This window comes from Fonsecaea pedrosoi (genome assembly GCF_000835455.1).
Source record: "Fonsecaea pedrosoi CBS 271.37 unplaced genomic scaffold supercont1.6, whole genome shotgun sequence".
NCBI lineage: Eukaryota > Fungi > Ascomycota > Eurotiomycetes > Chaetothyriales > Herpotrichiellaceae > Fonsecaea > Fonsecaea pedrosoi.
Window position 1 is genome coordinate 2,707,354 of NW_013550610.1, and position 23,000 is coordinate 2,730,353.

At 52.0% G+C, this 23,000-nt stretch overlaps 13 protein-coding genes across 13 annotated transcripts; 8 read left to right on the plus strand and 5 right to left on the minus strand.

Annotated features, from left to right (window-relative positions):
* Window positions 1–390: 390 nt before the first annotated feature.
* Z517_09814 (uncharacterized protein) lies at window positions 391–959 on the plus strand (the record flags this gene model as incomplete). Its single annotated transcript, XM_013425722.1, has 2 exons — window positions 391–723; window positions 828–959. The coding sequence occupies 2 exons, from the start codon at window positions 391–393 to the stop codon at window positions 957–959; spliced, it is 465 nt and encodes a 154-aa protein (XP_013281176.1).
* Window positions 960–1,562: 603 nt separating this feature from the next.
* Z517_09815 (uncharacterized protein) lies at window positions 1,563–1,971 on the minus strand (the record flags this gene model as incomplete). Its single annotated transcript, XM_013425723.1, has 3 exons — window positions 1,563–1,711; window positions 1,769–1,784; window positions 1,840–1,971. 3 exons carry the CDS (start codon window positions 1,969–1,971, stop codon window positions 1,563–1,565), a joined length of 297 nt encoding a protein of 98 aa, XP_013281177.1.
* Window positions 1,972–2,286: 315 nt separating this feature from the next.
* Z517_09816 (uncharacterized protein) lies at window positions 2,287–2,736 on the plus strand (the record flags this gene model as incomplete). The annotated part of the gene is made up of 4 exons (XM_013425724.1): window positions 2,287–2,359; window positions 2,416–2,449; window positions 2,508–2,589; window positions 2,638–2,736. The coding sequence occupies 4 exons, from the start codon at window positions 2,287–2,289 to the stop codon at window positions 2,734–2,736; spliced, it is 288 nt and encodes a 95-aa protein (XP_013281178.1).
* A 691-nt stretch (window positions 2,737–3,427) lies between these two features.
* On the minus strand, window positions 3,428–3,970 carry Z517_09817 (uncharacterized protein; the record flags this gene model as incomplete). The annotated part of the gene is made up of 2 exons (XM_013425725.1): window positions 3,428–3,855; window positions 3,922–3,970. 2 exons carry the CDS (start codon window positions 3,968–3,970, stop codon window positions 3,428–3,430), a joined length of 477 nt encoding a protein of 158 aa, XP_013281179.1.
* A 1,944-nt stretch (window positions 3,971–5,914) lies between these two features.
* On the plus strand, window positions 5,915–7,546 carry Z517_09818 (uncharacterized protein; the record flags this gene model as incomplete). Its single annotated transcript, XM_013425726.1, has 8 exons — window positions 5,915–6,024; window positions 6,080–6,222; window positions 6,268–6,409; window positions 6,455–6,688; window positions 6,738–6,835; window positions 6,880–6,948; window positions 6,996–7,369; window positions 7,424–7,546. The coding sequence occupies 8 exons, from the start codon at window positions 5,915–5,917 to the stop codon at window positions 7,544–7,546; spliced, it is 1,293 nt and encodes a 430-aa protein (XP_013281180.1).
* A 1,359-nt stretch (window positions 7,547–8,905) lies between these two features.
* On the plus strand, window positions 8,906–9,838 carry Z517_09819 (uncharacterized protein; the record flags this gene model as incomplete). The annotated part of the gene is made up of 1 exon (XM_013425727.1): window positions 8,906–9,838. One exon carries the CDS (start codon window positions 8,906–8,908, stop codon window positions 9,836–9,838), a length of 933 nt encoding a protein of 310 aa, XP_013281181.1.
* A 496-nt stretch (window positions 9,839–10,334) lies between these two features.
* Window positions 10,335–11,191, plus strand: Z517_09820 (uncharacterized protein; the record flags this gene model as incomplete). The annotated part of the gene is made up of 2 exons (XM_013425728.1): window positions 10,335–10,631; window positions 10,700–11,191. The coding sequence occupies 2 exons, from the start codon at window positions 10,335–10,337 to the stop codon at window positions 11,189–11,191; spliced, it is 789 nt and encodes a 262-aa protein (XP_013281182.1).
* Window positions 11,192–12,625: 1,434 nt separating this feature from the next.
* Z517_09821 (phenylalanine-tRNA ligase) lies at window positions 12,626–14,308 on the minus strand (the record flags this gene model as incomplete). Its single annotated transcript, XM_013425729.1, has 1 exon — window positions 12,626–14,308. The coding sequence occupies one exon, from the start codon at window positions 14,306–14,308 to the stop codon at window positions 12,626–12,628; it is 1,683 nt and encodes a 560-aa protein (XP_013281183.1).
* A 516-nt stretch (window positions 14,309–14,824) lies between these two features.
* On the plus strand, window positions 14,825–15,840 carry Z517_09822 (uncharacterized protein; the record flags this gene model as incomplete). Its single annotated transcript, XM_013425730.1, has 2 exons — window positions 14,825–14,981; window positions 15,041–15,840. The coding sequence occupies 2 exons, from the start codon at window positions 14,825–14,827 to the stop codon at window positions 15,838–15,840; spliced, it is 957 nt and encodes a 318-aa protein (XP_013281184.1).
* A 688-nt stretch (window positions 15,841–16,528) lies between these two features.
* Z517_09823 (uncharacterized protein) lies at window positions 16,529–17,464 on the minus strand (the record flags this gene model as incomplete). The annotated part of the gene is made up of 1 exon (XM_013425731.1): window positions 16,529–17,464. One exon carries the CDS (start codon window positions 17,462–17,464, stop codon window positions 16,529–16,531), a length of 936 nt encoding a protein of 311 aa, XP_013281185.1.
* A 970-nt stretch (window positions 17,465–18,434) lies between these two features.
* Z517_09824 (uncharacterized protein) lies at window positions 18,435–20,363 on the plus strand (the record flags this gene model as incomplete). Its single annotated transcript, XM_013425732.1, has 2 exons — window positions 18,435–19,968; window positions 20,068–20,363. 2 exons carry the CDS (start codon window positions 18,435–18,437, stop codon window positions 20,361–20,363), a joined length of 1,830 nt encoding a protein of 609 aa, XP_013281186.1.
* A 985-nt stretch (window positions 20,364–21,348) lies between these two features.
* Z517_09825 (uncharacterized protein) lies at window positions 21,349–21,969 on the plus strand (the record flags this gene model as incomplete). The annotated part of the gene is made up of 2 exons (XM_013425733.1): window positions 21,349–21,522; window positions 21,649–21,969. The coding sequence occupies 2 exons, from the start codon at window positions 21,349–21,351 to the stop codon at window positions 21,967–21,969; spliced, it is 495 nt and encodes a 164-aa protein (XP_013281187.1).
* A 148-nt stretch (window positions 21,970–22,117) lies between these two features.
* Window positions 22,118–22,783, minus strand: Z517_09826 (uncharacterized protein; the record flags this gene model as incomplete). Its single annotated transcript, XM_013425734.1, has 1 exon — window positions 22,118–22,783. The coding sequence occupies one exon, from the start codon at window positions 22,781–22,783 to the stop codon at window positions 22,118–22,120; it is 666 nt and encodes a 221-aa protein (XP_013281188.1).
* Window positions 22,784–23,000: the final 217 nt, after the last annotated feature.

Sequence of the window (23,000 nt, forward strand, 5' to 3'; positions counted from 1 at the left end):
ATGTGGTGCTGGGCTGCTTCAAGGGAGGAAGAGAGGTAAACAGGAGTAAAGAAAGGCTAAGTCATGCAGCAGGAAAGAAACAAGCTTCAAGTGAACAGATAGACAGGAGAATCACAATTTAGCAACCAGCTGGTCTCATCTTCCACTCTGATACATCTGAGGATTTCAACTTTCCAATCTGGACACCGTCGTTTGTCCAGAAGGTTTTAGGGCCGCAAAACGATTAGTGGCCTCCCAGCGTCATCCCTGACCCCCCATATGTTGAACTCCGCAGCCGCAGCTTAGGCTGGCAGCACAGGCAGACCTCAATCCCACGTGATCTTGGTATTCCACATTTTTTCGACTTTGAGCCTCTCTTTTCGAGTCCGTGCAGGGTCGAGAAGCACGAGAATGGCGGAGGGACCAAATCGCCCAAACAGTACAATCTACGTTGGCGGTCTCGACACCAATCTTGTGACCGCCACAACTCTCTCGGAGGCGTTCGTCCCATTTGGCGAAATAGTGGACATAACGCTACCCAAGCCTGAGGCGCCGTCTTCGACAGATTTGCACCGCGGCTTTGGATATGTTGAGTTCGAGGATGCGGCTGATGCAAAGGAAGCAATCGACAACATGGATCAGAGTGAGCTTTACGGACGGGTGATCAAGGTAGCAATGGCCAAACCCGACAGAAAGGAAACCGGACAAGTTGGGTTGGGCAGCACCACCGCTATCTGGGAACAAGTGAGTGTGGCTGAAATTTGTCGATGCTTTTATGTTTAGTTTGGTCATTCTTTCTCTTGTTAGACTAGCTAGGGAGGAAGAGTGCTAACCTTGTGGCAATCAAGGAGGACTATCTAGCAAAATATGGTACAGCGAACGAGGACAAGGCTGCTGTGGAAAGCGCAAAGAACGAGAGGCCCGCAGATCCCATGGATGGATTAGAGGGTCTAGATGTTGCTGGGCCGAAACCCGAGTGAGCGAAGAGATGACCGGACGAGATCAACGCCATCACGAGATTGAAATGGCTCCAACCAAAAAAACAGCAGCAATGGTGGTAGGCAAGGGCCTAACCATCCAATAGCGCCAATCGTAGCGCTGGAAATATGCAGTTCCTGCAGAAGTCAGGGAAATAAGGCAGCCACTGTCATCAACATCGAGTTTGCCATGCCGAGCAGATGAAAGACAAGCACAGTCTTCTGGAGAAGTCGGAAAGGGTTAAGAAGAGAGCTGGCAAAGCCGAATTACTTCGGCACCAGCGAGGTTGCCGGAAAGTGCGCTGAGATGAAGATCAATATGGTGTCAACAAATCTCAGAAAAGACTGTCAATTTCCCTTCTGGCTGCCGTGTTATATACACAATCCGCAAGGCTCGGAATCATCTCCACTCTCAGCAATTTAGGATATAGCAGAGACTCTCCATTGTTCACACGTCTGTTTGCTGCCAATCTCCATATGCTACCATTTCCTTCTCAATGTTTCTGTTGAGACCGCTGCAAGCGAAGGGTCCTGTCAGTGAAGAGCTTCCTAGCCATAGCAAAGCAAGCAGCGAACAAGGCGAAGCTACAACGGCAAGAAAACGTATCAGTATTTGTCTCGAGATCCAGTATTTTTGCTCAATTGTGCTTCCAAGTTCATTAAGAACGGATATACGTACGAAATGACAACGCCGAGAGGGAGCAACTCCGGGGGGATTCTCTTAAGCATGCGAATTCTCTGGGTGATGGTGTGCGCTGCGGGTTGTCAAGGTCAGTTGCTTGGTCGAAGGTCTATATGTCGGCCCGTCTTACCGCTTTGGTCGTCCTCCTGTTAGAGATAATTAGTATGAGTCTTTAACCATCCGGCACATACTCCTGCTCACCTTAGCCCTGAACCTGGTTCGGGTGTTGTGGAATGGTCTGGCAGTCTGTTTTTGGGCGGATTGACGGAAGGCAGCTTGCCGCATGCCAGCTGCCCGAAGGGGTTGCAGCCTCAAGAGTCTCACAGTGTTCATCCTTGCTGTGTGCTTGGAGGCGGAGTGGAGAGTTGGAAGCGAAGCTGAAGAGAGAGATGTTTGGGACGAGGAAGAGTGACGTTGGAGTTGGTCGCAGTTGAAGTTGCTCCCAAGCTCTGTGCAGTACGACAGCCAATCAGAATCAGGCCACTCTTGTTACGCCTTAGTAGCTTCTGCAACCTCCGACTTTCAACCTCATTGCAGTCCTCAGGTGACAACCTCCCCTCTGAAGCTTCCTTTTTCAACTCAACCTCAGCACTCGAGCTTCTGTCTATATTCCACCGCGTTCACAAGAGGATCCTACCACCTGCCAAGATGACTCAAATTGAGGTCCCTGACGCTGAGGAGCTCGGCGGAAACGTCACCAAACCCTTCAAGTTTGTTACGGGTACGAATGCTTCCAGGTCCACGACTGCTTTGAAATTCGTGCTAACGATATAACAGCTGGATACGACGCCCGTTTCCCCAACCAGAACCAGTACGTTCCCTTCCACCGTGGCCGAAAACATCCAGCAGCCTAATCGTGGGTATTCTAGGACAAAACATTGTTGGCAAAACTACGTCGATTATCACAAGTGTATTCTTGCAAAGGGCGAAGATTTCAAGCCATGCAGACAGGTATATGCCCATGGCCAAAAGACCGGGACTCATGCTGACCTGTCTCAGTTCTATTTGGCATATCGATCGCTGTGCCCTAGCTCCTGGGTTCATAGGTGGGACGATCAGCGTGAAGCTGGAAACTTTCCCGTCGACTTGGAGCACTAGAGAGTCGAATGAGTTATCGGGATGCAGATGGAAGAAGAAAAAACCCGGCCTACAGACGCGGAGTTCTCACGGCAAGCCCAGGGTGGCATGGATATTGTACATAGACCCAGATGAAACCAGTGGCAGCCAACACACTCCTCCAATACAGCTACGTACATGGTCCGATGCATTGTTGTACTGCTTTCAGTCTGTGTCTATCATGCAGCTTCCAGACCTGTGTATTGGGCCGCCGAAAGTGTCTACTAACATTCGTGGGTTCAACAATAACCAGAGCAATCGTACCGTGCTGATGCGCAAAAATTCGATTGGTTCAGGAATAGATAGTACTTGGCTCAAGGTTCCCATAGATGTTAACGCTATCATTTGAGGGCAGTGTGAGCCCCATGGTACTGTTTTGCCAGGTCACTCCTGCATATGTCGCCCTTGATCCCAAGGGGTCGATGCGTTCACAGCACCAATATGCAGTTGCTCATGTGAACTCTGGGGTCTTCTATTCGATGCTTGAGCTAATGCTCTCAGTGGCAACCGCCCAAAGGCCGCTGTTGTTCCTTGGATCGCCTGCCAGGACCAACGCAGCAGTAAGACAATGATCAAGCCCTTCAGTTGTCATCTTCCGCAAGGCTTCTCTTCGGGTATTCTCTAACCGGCATTGATGTAGGCTGTCTAGACACGACCGCTCATCCAATTCTTTTCATTTCTTGACCGAACTCCTCCTCAAAGCCTCCAACAACTCGGGCCGGGAGTTCAGTAGCTGAACTGCTTGTGCATAAGCATACCACTGCCTGGATCTCTTGTTCTTCTCGGGCCAGTTATCCTTCTCCTCGGTCACGACAGCTTCGAAGAAGTGGTAACTCGCTTTAGGAGCGTGTTTCGTAACGGCAGTTGTTGGCCTCGTATCCGGAATGTGACCCAGGTCTCTTTCGACCTTGCAGATGATCCCGGCTTCTTCCCACGCTTCTCGGACGGCAGCAACTGACGCCGAGGCTTCATCTAATTCCCAGCCGCCTTTGGGGAGCACCCAGCCATTACGCCGGGAGGACTGAATGAGTAGAACTCGGGTCTTGTCTGCAGACAAGGGGACAACACCTGCGACCAGTCTCTCGCCCTTTGTTCCATAGCCTGCGACACGATGAGCACGAGAAATTCAAGCTGACCTAAAAAAAAAAAAAGCAGTGGCATACATACGCTGATTGGCCGTGCCGGTGCGAGAGGTCATGGACATTTCTTTGGCCATGATTGTGGGAACCGCCGGGCTTGGACGGACGGCCACAAGCCAGAAGTCTTAAAGGAAAGGACCGTTTGGGTACGACTGTCTCGGAGGATATTCTAGGCTAACAAAGTGGCAGAAGCGAACGTAGAAAGAGACGGTGAAGGGAGGCACGTGGGAACACTATCGAGCTGCTCCCGGGTGCAAGGCGGCGAGGTCAGTCTCTAGAAAGAGAAGACGAAGGGGATCAAAGATGACCCATGGTGACGATAGCAGCTGGGTGTGCGATACAGCGCATGAATGAGGGAGACCTTCAGTCCCGTGTGGCACGGGGCTGAGGGAACGAAGTTGACGTGTAGAGCATCCTGAGGAAGGGTATAGCCATAGTTATGTAGCCTTTTGGACAAGTTTAGTTTTTTTGGCAGTTGAGTGTCGGAGGTGCAGGTGCATAGTGGGTGGACACTCATGGGGGAGCACGAAAAAAAACATCGGTAGCGGCGATTTCCTGACCTGGGCGAGGGCGGGCAATGGCGAATCGCAGTTTCCCACCAGTGACCCAGCGGTGCCAGGGGACAGGGAACGAGGCATGCGAGACCATCAAGCCATGTTCCATTCTCTTTTGCTTTTAATGCTGCATGCTTGATTCATTGCTCGCTCATGGTCCATCGACGTCCCTCGTGCCTCATGCCTCATGACTGATGCGGCTAGAGACACTGCGGCAGGAGAACGACCAGGCACTCCCTCACTTCATCGAGTGGGATTTTTGGTATTTTATTTGGCTTCCCAAACGGCATCAGAGGCTTGTCAACCGACTAATTGCTAGGTTCCAGCACATCTCGTTCGCTCGAATCGCTGCGTCCTTTGCTGGCCCATGTCACTCCAAACCGCTTCCGTGTCCACTTCCAACGCTTCCACCGCTTCCACGCCATTCCCCCCTTCGAATCGAAGCACACGACGAACATACACGTGCCCATCTTCACGTTTATACTGGTCTAAATTTCTGATACTCGACCCCCCGTCTTTCTCCCTCCTAACCGCCTTTTCTGCTTGCCTCGACGCTTCCAGTTACGGTTCCTCGGCTTGCTCGCCCTTAACACCGCTCATCCAAACAACCTCCAGTTCGCCTCGGGGCTAACGGTGCCCCTCCTCAGACTGCTCACGCGAGCGCCCAAGATCCAGGCAGGAAGTGGGGGTTCTCTCCTAAAAGACTGCTGCGTTGTGTTCCAGCCTTTAAGGTCCAGTACACCAGTACACCGCGCACTGCCAGAGTATCCTCCATTGGTTGCCTCGGAGCCAGTCGTGTGCATATCCCACGAACGAGTTCCACGGGAAGTATTGCCTGGATATGACTGGGGGTTCTCCGGCTGATGAGTTGCTCCTTTGATGCCCTTGTGTCGGACCGCCTGTGACCTTGGATATTAATGGGAATTCGTCATTGTCTGCCTGCCAACGGGAACCAGGTGACATCATATTGAGCCGCGAGTGAGTCGTCATTCTGCCTTCGCTGGGAGACCGACTTGTCCATTCAAAGATACTTGTGTAATGCGTGAAGGCTCAGATATTCCTTCTTTGGCTTGAGCAGGGGATCCACTAGTGCTCGCAGTTGATCATGACAAACGAAATCTCACTTTTGAAGCCCCTTGGTAAGTTCTATTTGCGACGGACAACTGACCCTGATTCCTTCACAAACATGAGCCATGGCCCGACCCGCTTGTCCCGGGCTATCATATTATGTTGGCCACCTGTTCAGCGAGGCTGGCTCCCCTGCGTCGAGCAGATGATTGAATCTGACTGTGATCAGGCTATCAGAGAAAGAATTGGTGTGGATATTGCAAGAATGCCGCAGGCAGTAGGTCACCGTCCTTCCCCAGCGCCCTGGCGTTATTTGCCACCTACCCCTTGTCTATGTTTTCTTTTGCAGAGGCCTTAGCTGAAAGTGCAGGCTCCTCGTATTACATGTCGTGTGACAACATGCGAGTCGATCACTATCAATACCTGATGGACAGGGGCTGGAGGAGATCAGGATCGCTCTATTACAAACCGGACCTCCTGCGTTCATGTTGTCCCCACTACACGATACGGTATGAGATGCTTTACAACAAAAACAATATGGTGGAGGCCCGCTAATATCCACAGTCTCAAGGCATCAGAATTCCGACCCGTGAAAGACCAACGACAAGTGATGAATCGATGGAACAACTACGTTCTTGGCCCAGAATACAAACGAAAAGCTGCTATGCTGTGTCCACAATCGCGAGAGCAAGTTGAAGCGCATGGTTGTGGGAATGCAGCTAACATGCACAGGGAAAAGCGCCGTCTGAGAGACAAATTTGACCTGTCGACCGCGGTCCACAAAGCGGAATACGACAATGTTAAGCGTCCAGTGGGCAAAAAGACTGGTGTGTCCATTGAACCTGCTCATAGGTTCGAGGTCAATCTCGAAGGCGATAGCTTCACAAAGGAGAAGTGAGTATCAGCACGAGCTTGCGACCTACATCTCACAAGCGTCAGATACGAGATCTTCTTGAAATATCAGTTGCGGATACACAAAGACCCTGCATCACGGTGGAAAGAGTCTGACTTCAAGCGATTCTTATGCACTGGTCTTGACCGGAAGATTCTCAAGATCGGCGGCAAGACACTCAAACTGGGGTCGTACCACCAGTGCTATCGCCTTGATGGAAAGCTGGTGGCTGTTGCAGTTCTCGACCTTCTACCCCATGCCGTCAGCTCAGTCTATCTCTTGTAAGTTCTGATCTTTTCAACTTGGAATACACTACTCATCACTCACAAGCTATGATCCTGACTACGAGGCCTGGGATCTGGGAAAGATGAGTGCTCTGCGAGAGATATCGCTGGCCAAAGAAGTCGGTTACGAGTACTATTACATGGGTGTGTTGAGAGTGCCTTCCGCGTGTTTACTGGCTCATCACAAGTAGGCTATTATATCCACTCATGTACAAAGATGCGCTACAAAGCCGCTTTCTGTCCGACCTACATCCTCGGTATGTCAACCTGTTACATGCCACACCCTTCGCTGACGACTCTTTAGACCCAGAGAGCTATGAATGGAATCTTTTCGATGATAAATATCGCCAGGAGCTCGACAAGAGGAAATACGTCTCTCCGTCCCGTGATCGGAAACGTGGAGTGGATGCTGCCGAGGGCACCATTCAACAAGCAGGTGCCAGAGGGACTTCGGATAGCGGCCCTGCTCCTAAAACCACGAAAGAAAGAGGACGAATGTTTGACGATGAACAAGATCTAGAGTTCGACGAACCCCCAAGCGACGAGGAAGATGCGGAAATACCCGAAGGATCCTTGTTTGATTACGAGATACCCGGTGTGCTGACGAAAGATGAAGTGAAACGTCTTGATCTCGACCACTGGCGCCTCGTCGTAGGCAACACTCTGATCGAGTTAGAGGTATAAGCTCCCAGCTTCCGAGGGTCGATCAGCGTCTTACTAACCACTTTGTAGGATCTCCGGGACTGGGAAGATGGGAAAATTGACGACCCGGATACTATGAAAGGCATGGCGGCAGAACTTGCTGCAGTTACGGGGCCGAAACTCCTCCAGAACAGTGCGCTGGCAGTGTTCTGACAATCAGGACCAATCATACCCTCGCGACAATGATGAGCGAGAGCAGTCAGGCCACTTCGGAGTTCAATCATGTACAAAACCGGCTCTCAGCCCAGGTGGCCTCAAGACGACATCGCAGTCCTTACAACTTATACGGCCGCTGCACCTGAATCTCCCTCGATACAGGCCCTATCTTGACCAAGACTGTCACAAAAACCTACGACTGACTAGGATTGATGGCCTCGAATACATCCACGGAACATTTCACCCGACTGCACTCCTACGAAAGAATTCGACCTATCGGTTACCAGCGCAATAAAGACAAGGAAGCTGGCGCCCAACAGGTGGGCGAGCTCCTCTCTGGATGCCATCATAGTTGAGATATCTCGGCTGTTGCGAGGCTCACCCTTAGAATGCAAGCTGAAATAGTTCTCTTCAGAGCGCCGCGCCTAGTACGACCAGCACTACGATTACCTCGAAGTCAAGTCAAGATGTTGCTTCGGATAGAAACCAAGATCTAGGCTCAGATCAAACAGCCGGACGGTGATGTGGAAGTTGTGGTGACTATTCAGAATCCTGGCAACCTTGTCCGCTTCAATCCCTACCAACATCACTTCTGACACCCGGACGAAACTCATCGTGTCCCCAACGGAAGAAACATTGGCATGGAATATCTATGTGATAGTTCGTGACTAGTTGTAAGCGATACAGCCAGACTGGAGATGAAACAATGGGCAAAATAAAAGATGTTGCTTGATTGCCAACCCTATATCGGTTTGTCTTTATCACCCTTCCCTTGGATATTTCTCTATATATCACGGCACCAATCACCTGTTCATCAGGAATCACCAGTTGATACGTGTGCTCTCGGTTTGCCCGAGTGGTCCCCCTGAATTGAAGGACATACTTATCCATCTGTTGCCGCCTTACAAACGACTGGGAGTGAAGATCAAACAACCCCTTTTCGTGAGACTCTTTCGGGGGTGATTGACTTTGTCATGAAATCGGCGATATGTAAACGGAAAAGTGAAATCTCATTCAGGCGCTGATGGCTTTTCTTTTTCTTTTTTGTCGTTATAAACATATTCCCTCTCTCCCCTAAGAAAACTTGGTCCCTACTAGCGACGCCTTCAACCTGCGGAACCGACATCAAAGGAATTCGATATGATGAAAATTCTATTTGCGTCTCTAAGCCTTCTGGCCTTGGGTGATCTTGCCTTGGGTCTCAATCACAAGGTCGACACAATACTTGATACACAGCCATACCATCGCATGCCGATTCCAACGACAGTCCTGATACGTCCTTCCACAACCACCACAGTCAACCACTTGATCCTCCCCTCGTTGCTAGCGAAGGGTAGGGGCGTGTGCGAGGGGGAAATGTCCTTTTGCAATACCGCAGGCAACTGTTGTCCGGCAAATACTTACTGCACCGTGGACATTTTCCAAAACGGAGCCTGTTGCGCACACGGTGCTTCCTGTACTGGCCTGTCCAGTCCCGTCACCGAGCTCGCCACGGGTAGCTGGCCAGCTTCCAGCGCTGCGAGTGCGCACAGAGCGCCGAGGGTCTTTGTTGGCCTCGCACATTGGATGAATCTCGGTTTGGGCTATCCTGTGAGCGACACATCTGCCAGCGACGGCGTGGTTGGTGATGTGTGCTTTGAAGAAGAGAACCTCTCTCCCGAGGCATCTGTCCCTGGCGCAGATATCAAGAAAGGAGGCGGATGCAGTCACGGTGGTGGTCACGGCGGCAGTGATGGCGGCAGTGATGGCGGTCACGGAACAGAAGGAGGAGATGTTGGAAGGGGATCCGCAAAAGCAGGGGTTCAGGGCGCTGGGGGCAGAGGTGCAACAGGGGGAGTGAGTGAAACTGCCCCGGTGCCTCTGCCCTTGAAGTTCTTGGGGTTTCCTTTCGTTCTTGCGCGACACGCCGGGGCAGCCATTCACCCAACCATCAACATGACCTCGGACGCAATTGGCAAGCTTAAGCTCATGGGAGCTAATGAGGCTATGATCATGGCCCAGAACAAAACAAGCAGTGCCGCCAGTATGCCTCGACCTCGGAGGGTGTTTGGCCTGGGTTTTGCTTTGATCCATCGAGTCAGAGCAGCCACGCTTCCGATCAAGACCACGATCCCACATCCATCGGCCGTGGCCAAATTCATTGGGGGTAACGCCTATTACCTCGAGAAAGTGAACTACACGAGCAACGCAGCGGACAGGGCTCAATTGCCACGGGTTGTGAGTTTTACATTGGCCCTGGCAAGACACATAAAAAACACGGTGCTAGGCACTCACAATGTCGACCAGTGAGATTAGCAGCGATGGCTTCCTTCCGGACGAGTTGGGTCGAAATGCTGGACGTGGAGGCGTGCTGGTAATTTGACACAAGACCAAACCTTGGTGGACAGGCACAAGGATGGCTGCGCGAGGAGTCTGGTGGTTCATCGGTCCCAGTACCAATACTTAGGCGGCATCAGAGAAGAACAGAAATCAGCATCAATGATTTGTTCGTATGCAGACATTTGTCTCTTTTCTCGTTGATTCTTCATGTTTGTTATGGAGCAGAGCAGTCCCAAAGGGGCACCTTTTCCGAACACTGTTAAAGCAGCGACTCTACCGAAATGGCCTTTGCTCGGAGCTTGGACGCCGAGTCGTGTGTGCTTTGACTAAATTTCTCAATACTTCTTGACGGCCAGATAACTTTTCTATCCCATACACAAAACAGCTTTCCCTCAAGCTCATCGCAATCAAAGCCTTTTATCGTCCCTGTACTTTCTCAAGTCTACTCTCCCTCTCCGTCCACGTGATGTTTCGGAAGCAATTACTTCGCCAGGTGCGCACCATCTCAGACTCACTATCTGCGTCTCCGTCACGGATACGCCAGTCGCCATTTTCTTCCGCCACCTTCATATCTCCCCGGACATCCAGAAACGCCTACCTCTCAACACGGATAGGACAGAGATGGCAATCCACCGACGCGCAGCCACAGAAGCCTTCCACGGAAGCGGCTCCTTCAGAAGAGGCAAAAGCCGCGGAGGAGGCAAAGGCAGACCCTCTAAAGGAAGAGCTTGAGAAGGCCAAAAAGGAGGTTATCGACTTGAAGGTACTGTGCGGATTCCGCAATGTGTGCTCTGGATAATGCAACGGGGGCTAATACTTTGGGCTCTCTAGGACAAATACCTCCGCTCCGTTGCAGACTACCGCAACCTTCAAGAGCGAACCCGTCGAGACATGGAATCCGCTCGCCAGTTTGCCATCCAGCGGTTCGCCTCCGACTTACTCGATTCAATAGATAACCTGGATCGGGCACTGTCATCGGTGCCTCAAGAAGCCCTTGGGACCAACGCCTCTTCCTCCGAACCTAATGTCGCCGCCTCTGCCGCATCCACCTCGGAGCCCAACAAGGACCTGGTCAATCTGTTCTCGGGCCTGAAGATGACGGAAGAAATTCTCATGTCCACGTTGAAAAAGCACGGTCTGGAGCGCTTCGACCCCCTGGAGGGCGGAGGGCGCAAATTCGACCCCAACACGGACGAGGCCACTTTCTTCACAAAAGTCGAGGGCAAAGAGGACGGTGATGTCTTTTACACCCAGAGCAAGGGATATAAACTGAACGGGCGTGTTGTGAGAGCGGCCAAGGTCGGAGTCGTGAAAAACTCATAGCCCTCGGCTTGCTTCGACGTCCAAATTCGGGGCCACTTGTTTGACCCTGTTGTACCAAAAGTTTTGCGACCTTTCAATCTCGTTACTTCCGTCTCGGCGCTTCCTGCCTGTGGGTGACACCAAAAGGACAGGTTTAGAGATGACGCGAAGAAGGGATTCTACAAAAATCGGACGATATGTCGGCTCTCATCTTAGAAGTGACGGGATCACGGGAGAGTGGAGCTGCACATGGTGATAATGTGTGTGTGTGTGTGTGAGAGAGAGAGAGAGTGTGTGTGTGTGTGACGGCTAACATGTTCCGTCTTGGAAAATCTGATGTGGAAGGGCACTGAGAATAACAATGGGCATCGTGCAGGACGGCAATGGCGGCGGCTGAGGCTGGGATTTTTGGTGGTCTGTGTCTATCTGTCTGTCTATATCAAGCCCACCAGCGGTGTCGGAGATGATGACCACGAATCCGCATGACATGTTGCTGCAACGTGCCTTCAAAAATGTACTTACACCCCCTGACATTCCCCCCTTTGGGCTCTTGGGCCCTCGGGTTCTCCTCTGCCTTTGTACAGCTTACTCTTCTCTTCATTACATTATGTAGACATGTAATTGGGATTACCAGCCAGACCTACTACCTGCTACCGATGTAGCAGCCCCAGGTATGCGCATTGGATTCTATTCTATTCTATTCAGAGAACACATCTCCAGTGATGGAAGATTTAATGGTTTTGAAGAAAGCGGAAGTAGTGGGATAAGTAGTAATACAGTATAAGTACAAGTACAAGTACAGGAACAAGTATAATAATTATACATAGGCCTATACCTATATCTTTTCGCGAAGACCATTCCCGTCTTTCCTTGATATGGGAGTGGGTATATTTTGGAGGATTGAAGGGTTGAAGGGTTGAAGGGTTCAAGGGCACACGCGCGGTGGCCATCCCGTTCCCATGGCATACATAGATCAAATACTGGCTGGCTGGTTGGTTGGCTCCTCAGGCAGGCAGGCAGGCGGGATGATGGACCTCCCAAGATGATGGGTCGAGTGGGATCGAGGAATTGTCGTCGTGCGAAAACCGCTTGTCTGTCCCCAAAAGGCGATCGTCAGCATCAGCGAATGGGTAATCTGCGCGACGAGGAAACCGGAAAGAGAGAAATTTGCTAATCCGTTAAAGATTCAGAAGAGGCAAATGCACAGTATAATCAAGTCGGTTGATCATATGGGGTTGAAACAATTATGATTTAGGCAGTTCATCATTGGATCACAGAGAGATATCTGGGGATGAGACGCAAATGCGGGTCGGGGTTCTTACCTGTCATGATAACCCGCTGGCCGCCAGCTGGGTGAACAACAGTAGACGGCGGCTTCGTGAGCTCCTTCACTCGGCGACGGCAGTGGTTACCTGACTGAACAGATCGCGGGCGGGCGACGAGGTCGGAAACAATTTAACGAAGTTCAACCCCCAATAGGTCCTTCATTCTGCGGCCGACTTCTTCATGCAATCCATTGACTTCTTCGTTTGTCAATGTCCTCTCGAGACTTCGGTAGTTGATCCGGTAACAGAGACTCTTCCTCCCTGTGGTGGGATGCACGAACTCGTCGACTAGTTTCACGTCTTCAACTAGACTGCCTGCCACGTCTCGTACAACTTCCATGATATCATTCTCGTGGAATGCAGCAGGCTGAGTTTCTGTCGGGGATGCTTTTGTGGCGTCTCCCCCCGCAGCAGCAGCAACACCTGAGGTCGCGTGCGCTAGTTGTGAAACGAGCGGTGATGATGCTGCAGGGGTTGGTTTGATCCAAAATGCAATGTCCTTGTAGCAGGCAGGATATTTGCTGAATGGTTCGAATTTGGTGATCTTTCCACGAGTGAATTGTTTCAAAAACCTTGGATCGGTGGACCAGAACAGACGAATGTCCGGAATACCAAACAAGAGCATCGCGAAGCGCTCAATGCCTAGACCCCAGGCCCAGCTGATATGGTCATTCAGTCCTGCTCTGCTTAGTATGGATTGTTTCACGACGCCGCTTCCCAGCAGCTCTAACCATTCTCCTCCATGCCACAGGACCTCCAGTTCGAAAGAGGGTGACGTGAAGGGGAAATAGGCTTCAATCCAGCGAGCTTGCATGGGGGCGTCGGTTCTGGCAGCGGAGGGAAGCGATTGTCGAGAGGCCTCGAGGATGCGGCTCACAAGATACTCGAGGCTCAGTTTGAGATGTCTGGCGACTTGTTGCACTTCCGCGGGGTCATGTTCAGGTTGCAAGGGGTTTGCAGTTCCTGTGAAGTCGGTGGCTTGGTCTTCTACAACGAGACCAGTCTTGGGCATCTCTTCACAGTCCCGCTCGATCTGAGCGGCTCGGTTCTGCTGGGCTTCCCAAACTCGGGCACCTTCCATTTGGTGGAAGACCGGAAAATGACTCCTGTCGATACTATCTCTGCGGTAGACATCGGCACAGATGGTGTACCCTTTGCTCGAAGGATTCTTTGCGAGCCACTTAAATGCGGCGTTTTGGTGTGCAGAAGTATGTGTGCGCAGGAGCTGAGACGAATTGACATAGTATGTATCTGTCCTTGAACGGCCTGGATGGTCCGCAGGGAAACCTAGGATATCAAAATTGTCTCTGACTGTGACGACCGGATTCCCCATCGCGAAGTGTTTGAACGTCGATTCTTCGAAACATGACTCTATGAGCTTCCGCGTAATACAGATGGGGTGGTCAGGATGATCGTAGAGGTTACGACCGACGAGGTCTAGGATGGAGCTGGAGAGATTTGAGGTCTGATCGAAAATGTACGGTGAACCCAAGATCTTTGCTCCAGATTGTCCATTGTCGTGGACTATTTTGTTCTCCTGGCCCAACTCTTGCAGCTTTCTCTCAAACTCGACATGATCTCCGCTCTGGCTTGATGCCGCACCAGTCTTTGCCGGGTCGACCTCGTTTACAAGATTGACAGATTGTTGGGGGAAGGATTGCTCTTCGGTTGCAGCTTGGGCTTGAGCCTGGGAGGACGCCCATCTCGATGCTACCACGACTGGGGATGAGGTAGGAGCCCTTGAACAGCCAGGAATTGACAATCTGGCAGCTTGAGCGGCACGCACAAACGCTCCCGTCTTGAGAAGCCGCATCGGAAATAATTGAGAAGGATTGGACTAGCCGTTCTAAACGGCATACATAGGAATGGTTGTATGGAGCTTGATGAAAAGCAGTGGGAGAACGCGGCACGGCGACCCGAAGTTTGATTATTTTCCTGAGCTCTGGAAAGAGGTCAAGCTTTGTGTGGATCTGTCTGTATGTACGAGCACACAAGGTACATGGCTCGGAGCCGATATCGCTTTCTTCCACCCGGCTGTCTCGAGATTCCCCGTGTCTCTCGGAACGAGGCATCCTCGATCATCAAGTTATCTCCGAATCCACCTAAACATTAAACATTGATTGATTGTACAGCTGCCGCAGTTTTTCTCCCCTAACCATTATTCCTCATTTAAAACTTACATACATATGTACCGGTAGCCCTGCGCTTCCGCGAGCATTCGTTACTGTTTGTTCCTCCTCTCTTCATTCCTATCGTATCCTTTTTGGGCCTGCTTTCCTTTGATGTTTGCCGTTCGATAGACACGACTGCGACTTTTGGGAATGGAGCCATGGCCGAAACTGCTCCAACCGTTGACACAACCACTAGGCACAATGTCGAAGCTGTGCCAAAGCAGCGGAAAGCTGCAGCAGCGATCCATTATCCCTTCTGGTTCGGTGGAAGTGCGGCTTCAATGGCTGCGGTAGTCACTCATCCTCTGGACCTGGGTATGTCGCTCTCCTCGGGTTCAGTCGTGTTCGCGGTCTCTTCTAACAATCTGATACAGTCAAGGTCCGCCTACAAACCCGCCCTCCAAATGCGCCCAAAACCACGCTCGGCACCTTCGCGTATGTTTTCCGCAATCAAGGGCTTTTAGGTCTATACTCCGGTCTCTCAGCCGCTCTGCTTCGGCAAATGACTTACTCGACCGTTCGATTTGGCGTGTACGAAGACCTGAAGTCTCGATTCGCCGTCCAGCCCACACCTGAAAATCCTAAGCCACAACAGCCTCTACTCAATCTCATTCTCATGTCCTCTACCGCGGGACTCTTGGGCGGAATAGCTGGCAATCCTGGGGACGTACTCAACGTACGAATGCAATCCGACTTCACCAAGCCTCCCGAACTTCAACGAAACTACAAACATGCACTCGACGGCCTACTACGAATGATCCGCGAAGAGGGGCCCATGTCAATATTTCGCGGCGTGACCGCGAATTCTACTAGAGCATTACTCATGAACGCCGCGCAGCTGGCGAGCTACGACGGGTTCAAATCCGCCTTTATAAACACTTTTGGAATGGCCGACACTCTCAGCACGCACTTTTGCGCCTCGTTGGCGGCAGGTTTCGTCGCGACCACCACGTGCTCGCCCGTTGATGTGATCAAAACACGGGTCATGTCCGCAGGGGGTAAGATGGGCATATTCGAAATCCTGACGCAGGCCAGCCAGAAGGAAGGCCTCCTGTGGATGTTCCGAGGATGGGTCCCGAGCTTTATGCGCCTGGGCCCGCAGACGATATGTACAATGGTCTTCTTCGAGCAACACAAGAAATGGTACCGGCACTTCAAAGGCATTGAAGAATAATGCGAGAAAGAATACAAACGAGGAGGCTTGTTGGGGGGAACAAAAAAAGTGTGTGTCTGAGGGACTGGACGAAAACACCCATCTTATGTGCCTTTTTGGTATCACGTTGGCTTATCCGTTCAATTGACCGGGATGGGGCTCTTCTGGACCGAATCTGGGGATGAACAACATCACGTTTTGTACAGCAATTTGCATTGATACGGAGTTATGGCAACGAGGTATTCTTAGCGGTGGCGGCGCCGCCACCACCGGACGTGCCTACAGACAGCGCTCGTCCAGTATTTTTATCTTTCCTGTCCTACACTAGCCGTTTGCAGGCTATCACGGAGGTATGGTATACAAAGGCATGGATGGAGACAAAGGAGGCAGGGTCTTTACGAAGGACATTGTGAGAATGTTACCAAGCTTCACCGGCCTGGTGGACGGGGTGATCGTCGTATTCATATGAAGGATTATAGATACGGGACAATGACTATATCCCGGGTTCGACCAACCATGTTTTCTGCACCTTGGTCTTTATCCCATAACCCAGTAGCCAACGGATATTAATTTCGTCTTCCAATCTAGACGGGCCTAACGCAGCCTATCCTCTTCCCAAAAACGCCAATCTCGTGGTGTTCATCCCGTTGTGATGCCAATCTCGGCCATTCTTTTCCCAAAGAGTACCTTACCCCTCAAGACAATTCCATCAATGTTGCATCAACTCCACAGGCGGACGTGCCGTACTGGCCATTATCTTCTTGGACGGAATCTCCGCCTCCAGCTCCACATCGGATTCATCTTCGGCCTCCAGCATTACCGCCGGAAGCGCGGGGCTGTCACCGTGGGCTTTGGGGTCGTAGATCAAAGTCGAGCTTCGACTCCGGTGCTTCTTTGGTGATGCGTCGGCCGTGGGTGATGTGTCTGCAGACACGCCGGAGACGGCCGGCGCTCGGCTGGCTTTCAACCTCCGCAGCCCTTCGGCCGTGTATTGTACTTTGGCGTCGTCTTCAGAGGCGGAGTCGTCGGCAGCGTTGGTGGGGGCCGATGTGAGCTTGCCATTTAGTTTCTCCAGCTTCGACGCCAGATCTTCGGCGTGGACATGTGTGTTTGGAGGGTCCTCCTCTTTCATTTCCCAGCCCACGGGAGGGCTCGGTGGGGGGCTGATAAAGAACAACCTCCCGGCGTCCGGTCGGTCAAGGTATTTCTTCTCGTCCCCTATCGGGGTCGGTTCACCGAAGTAGCACTTTGCGACGGTATCTCCCATTATCGCAGACCCGTCGATAACCTGTCTAACGGCAATGGCGGCATCGACGTCGTAGAAGGAGCAGATGATGCGGTGCATGGACTTGAGTGGGGAGAAGGAATTCAAGGGTGCGATGTCTGTGATGTGTTGTCTGATTGTCGCCAGGGACGCTGGGTGGAAGATCTTGGGATCATCAAGGCGAGTGATCAGGAGAGTGTTGGAGGGAGGTGCTGGTTGGGAAAGAGGCGGTAGAGAGGAGAGATCGATTGAGAGAGGTGATCGGGAACGTTTGGCGGATAGAGATGGGCGAGGCGAGGAGGCGGTTGAAGCGGGAGGAGAGTTTGAGGAAGGGATCTGTGTTTGCAGAGGAGAGAGAGGCTGTCGTTGTATGTCTGCCATGGTGTCGAGCCAGATAAGTTGTTCTCGAGGTTGTAATGTAAACTGAGAGAGGAAAAGTGATTGGAAAGCCTTGTGAGGATAAGACGAGTCTTTGTAGTCGCAGTATCCGGGTGGTACCTGGGATGGCAATATGATGCGCAGGGCAAAGAATTTGTCGTCAAGTGAGGCGCAGTCAAGGCTGGCCCATACGTATCAGTGGTTGGCTTGTTGTTTTCGAGGATTCGAGAAGATCGACCAGCCAGATTTGTGATAAGCGGAGAGGGCGGAGGGAGTGGAAGGCTAGGCTTCTAAGGTACCACGATACTTACATGCGTGGGGCGGGCGCAGGAAGGCTGGGAGCGGCCATGCAGTGCCACCCATTCAAATCTCGCTCATCTCGCTCGCTGGAATCCCGTTGTGAGCAAAAGGGCCACCGGGTCCGGAAAAACAAATATTCCATGTCACTTCGTCTTGGCCGAGGCTGAGCCTCCTTTTTGGCTTTTGCCACCACACACACTATCACCTCTAACCCACTCGTGCCACGGCGTACCGAAGTTGCTCATGCGCTCGTTCCTCCTTGTGCTGTCTCATATGACGAGACGTAGTTCCAACCAATACCGCGTACGCTGTGGCTCAGCCTGATAGTTCCAGCTGTCGTCGTGAACCCCAGCCTCATGGCTCAGCTATGATACACTGTCGTCTTTCCCACCGAGTCTTATCACAACAACCAAAAGCGCAGCCTCGGCTCTCCAAATATGCGGAGAATAGCGGCCAATAGTACTAAACATCTCCGCACTCATCGACCTTCCTACTTGTCCACCGGATGTAGGATTTTCGTCAAAGCAGGTGGACCGATTCTCGGAACCGAATGAATCATGTCTCGTGTGTGGATGTGTGGACGTGTGGATGTCTATATAAAGACGGGATCTATGGAGTTCCCTGGCCGTGGATATGTTGCCCATTTGTCTAGCCACCTCTTTCAATCACGAACATGGCGCCATCGGCCACCACCAACGGCTATGGGGGGATGTATCTCCCCGACGACGCTGATAGAGCTGGACTTGCTCTCAGGGAACAAACGCGCCCATTGTTGAACAACCCATCACCGGACGATGTTGAAATCCTGGAGCAATTGTACGGTTCTCGGAAGAAGATGCGTATCGCCGTCCTCGGTGCTGGCATGTCTGGTTTGAACTTTTTCAAAACCGCAGAAGAGAGACTGAAAAATGTCGAAATCATATGCTACGAGAAAAACGCTGATGTTGGCGGCACCTGGTATGAGAACCGTTATCCAGGCTGTGCCTGTGACATACCCAGTGTGGTGTACCAGTTTCCCTGGAGACCCACGTCATGGTCCCGGTACTACTCATACTCGCCCGAAATTTGGGACTACATCAAAAAGGTCGAGCAGGAGAACAATTTTATTGAGAAGTATGTCAAGTTGCGGCACCGAATTGTCGCTCTTTCTTGGGACGAGGGCACCGCTCAATGGACTGTCCGTGTGCAGGACCTCACCACGGGACGGGAATTCGAGGATCATGCAGATATAGTCATCGACGGGGGTGGAGTTTTGAACAAATGGAAGTGGCCGGACATCCCTGGTCTGCACGATTTCAAGGGTACCCTCCTTCATTCAGCCCAATGGGATCAGAACACGGATCTCAAGGGTAAACGGGTCGCACTGGTCGGGGCTGGAAGCAGCGCTGTTCAGATCCTGCCGAATATCTATGACAAAGTCGACAAGGTATACACCTGGATTCGGAACAAGATCTGGATCACAGCCGGTTTCGCTCAAGCATTCGCAGGCAAGGATGGTGCCAATTTCATTTACAATGAGGAACAACGGAAGCTGTTTGATGATCCTGACGAGTATCTGGCCTACTGCAAAATGATCGAAGGTGAGCTCAATCAACGCTTCGGCTTCATCATCAATGGTTCGGAGGCACAAAAGGCTGCCCGGGAATACTCTGAGAACGAAATGAGGACGCTGCTCAAAGACCGGCCGGACCTACTGGAGAAGATCATGCCGACCGAGTTCTTCGTCGGGTGCCGTCGTCCGACTCCTGGAAACGGATACCTGGAAGCCCTGACGGGCGAAAAAACCACGGCGTTTGCATCGCAGCTGCAAAAGATCACGGAAAAGGGCTTCATCGATCCAGACGGCCAAGAGAGGGAAGTTGACGTGATCATCTGCGCCACAGGCTTTGACACCTCATACAAACCCCGTTTCCCGCTGAGTGTCAACGGTGTTTCGAAAAATGAAGAATGGAAAGATCACCCTCACGTCCCTTCGTACTTGAGTCTCGGCCTGGCCGAGGTGCCCAATTATTTCGTCTACGGCGGCGCTTACTGTCCGTCGGCACACGGCAGTTTCTTCCCCTTGATCGAAGGGTACTGTAACTACACCGTCCAAGTGATCGAGAAGATGCAGGTGGAGAACATTCGGAGTCTGCGACCCAAGGCGAAGGTGGTGGACCAATTCTTGAGACATGCAGATTCCTTCTTGAAGAGGACTGCCTGGACCGGTGAGTTCTTTTGTCCGCTCTGATTTCCTCTGATCGCGTGGCGGATGGCAGTACAATACGGCATGAGTAGAAACGGACATGTGCTTACTTCTCGAACAGGACCCTGCTCAAGCTGGTTCAAGGGCGGCAAAGTCGACGGAAAACCCGCCGTCTATCCGGGCTCGCGACTTCATTTCCTGCGCCTGCTCGAGAAGCCGCGCTTCGAGGACTACGAGATCGAGTATGACGACCAGGACAACATGTTTGGCTTCTTCGGCAACGGCTTTCACGTCTGCGAGAGGGACGGCAGCGACATAACCTGGTACATGGGCAAACCTGGGAGAGAGGTGGACGAGGAGAAGATTAAGAGGGTCATGGACGGCACCAAGGGGATTGAGATGAAGAGGGCGTCGTGATTAATGTCGGTGGACTGCGTTCTATCGATTTTGTCAAAGGTATTTTATTTCCTCGATGAATGGATCTGGCGTGCTCGAATAGAAGGGGCAGAGGGAGGCTCAGGAGCAATGGTATAGACACGAAGACGCCAGTCCAGTAGAACATAGAAGGTAGAAGGTAGAGCATAGAGCACATAGACAGATACCACACACACGTGATGATGTTCCACTCTCGGTACACCACTACCTACAAGGTAGGCAGACAGGCACAAGTAACAGATAGACGGACGACATCGACAAGTACTCTCTCGGTATATACAAGTCTAGACTTGCAGCGGTTATTGGCTCCAAGCATAGACCATACCTGATACATGATACACGATACATGATACATACATAGGTAATGCTGATGGAACTTTTTCATCCTCATGACATCACGAGTCTAGCTACGGGGTGTGGACGACTCATCCGCTTCCGCTTCCGGAATACGAGACCTTCCCTTTCCCTTGTCTTTTTCGGTTCTCAGCTCGTGGAAAGCTTGGTACGTGCTACCCAATGTAGGGGCCATATGTGTCAGGGAAATTTGTTCCGTGAATACTTATTTGGTCATGGGTTTACGGTCGTTTCATTTCGTAACGTAATCGCGAGTTCTCTCAGCCCTAAGTGGTGAAGAGTAAATCCAGATACATTCAGTCACACCATATCATCATCATCTCATTCAACTCGGATCCCCTCGAGGTGTCATCATTTTTGTCCCTGCCCTTTCCCGAAACGTTTTCGTCTCTTCGGTTTCTTTTTCATTTGTCGTTATTGCTCCATGTCTCTCGCATCGCAAGTTTCCTTCAGCTTCGGGAGATCTTGCTGCTGTCGCTGTCGCTGTCTACACTCTAAGTCCAACCATCTCGGATCACGGGATTGCCACGCCGTCGCACGTTCACTCTTTGCCCGCATCAACGCTGCAGACGTGAGAACGAGAACGAGAACGACAACGTCGATAACCGCGAGGATGAAGTTCACCACCCCATCGATGGATCCGCCGAAACACGAAATGGCCTATTTTCCTGACATGACGACCTCGTTACCCAGCGAGTCGGGCGACTTTCGCCGGGTACTGTGGACGGGGTTGTACAGTCAGTTGGTCCTCATGACGGTACCGGTGGACGGAGAGATCGGAGACGAGGTGAGTCTCCCCTGGTCTCCTGGTCCCTGGGTTGTCCGGCGATTCTTCTGGCGGATGGGGTCGATGTGTCGAATGCTTTTGTGTGGCTGTCGCTATTAATATCGTGGCTTATTTTTATCTCTGTAGAAACACACCGTCGATCAGATCTTGACATTCACATCCGGCAAAGGAAAGGCCACCATCAACGGCGTGGATCAAGACGTCAAGGCTGGAGATCTCATCATTGTGCCGGCGGGCACGCAGCACCAATTCATCAACACCGGTCCGACACCGTTGATCTTGTACACTGTGTACTCGCCGGCCGAGCACAAGCCGACCACCGTGCACAAGGACAAGGCACAGGGCGACCGCGAGGAGGAAGAGGGGATCGACGAGCCGCCCGAGTGGAGTCAGAGGAGTAAGAAGGAGAATGAGGATTTGGGGTTGGTCGATCCAGAGGGTCACTGAAATGTCGCTGTAGTAATTTGTGAGTGTGACGCCACGGTCCAGAGGGATGGGTCGGTCGACAGTGTGTCTTGATTCTTTCGAATGCTGGAACCTGCATGCCAGATAGATGGCCGAAATAAGTGTTGAGACCAATCTCTCGAGCACAGAATCATCTTTTCTTCTTGCCCACAACCTTTGTAAACCCGTCTTCGTCCACCTCGGGCTCGGGCTTCTGCTTCGGTTTCCAGTCAATGTCAATGAGTGACGGCGGCGCATCGTCCATCTGCACGTCTGCTCGATCAGGGAACCCATTCCACTCTTCCTCGTCTTCCTCGTCATCGTCGTTGTCGTCCCAATCCGTCTCTTCCGCATCCTTGTCCTCCCCCCTGACGATACCGACGACCTTGTCAGCACCTCCGTCTTTCTGCTTCTCCTGCCACTTTGCGTAGAGGTCGATCAATTCCGAGACGTCCCCCGCGCCCAATTTCGTGGCGCCGCTCCAGATCTTGGCGGCCGTCTCTTCGGCGCTGCCGTCGTCGACAACGACCTCGAACTCGTCCAGCATGACTTGGATCAGCACCTCTTCCAGGTCGCCGACGTCGGCCAGTTGCGGGGGCGTCGACGTGAGCAGTTCCGACACGGCGCCGGCGAACCAGTCCCGCTTGTCCTTGGAGACTGCGGGGGAGCCGCCCCAGGAGTTTTGGATCGCGAGGGTCAAGGCCGGCCAGGACCAGAGGTGGAGGGCCACCAGCAGGTCGATCTGGGAGGAGAGAGATTGAGTTGAAGACGCTGTCGCAGTGGGCGCGGGGCCCGGAAGTGGGCTGGGTTGCGACATTGCGTCTTGTTCGGCGAAATGGGAAGAGGGAGAAGCAGGATGTGACAAGGAGTGGTTCTTGTATGAGGTGTCACACCTGTAGAAAATGCCAGCCAATTTGCCAGTCACTCGAAAATTGATCTGCGTGTCTGTGGCACAATAATTCAGAGAAAAAAAATACTCCTGGTGGTCGGCGGATCGGGCAATCTCTCGCCGAGAATATGACCAAAAGATGTCA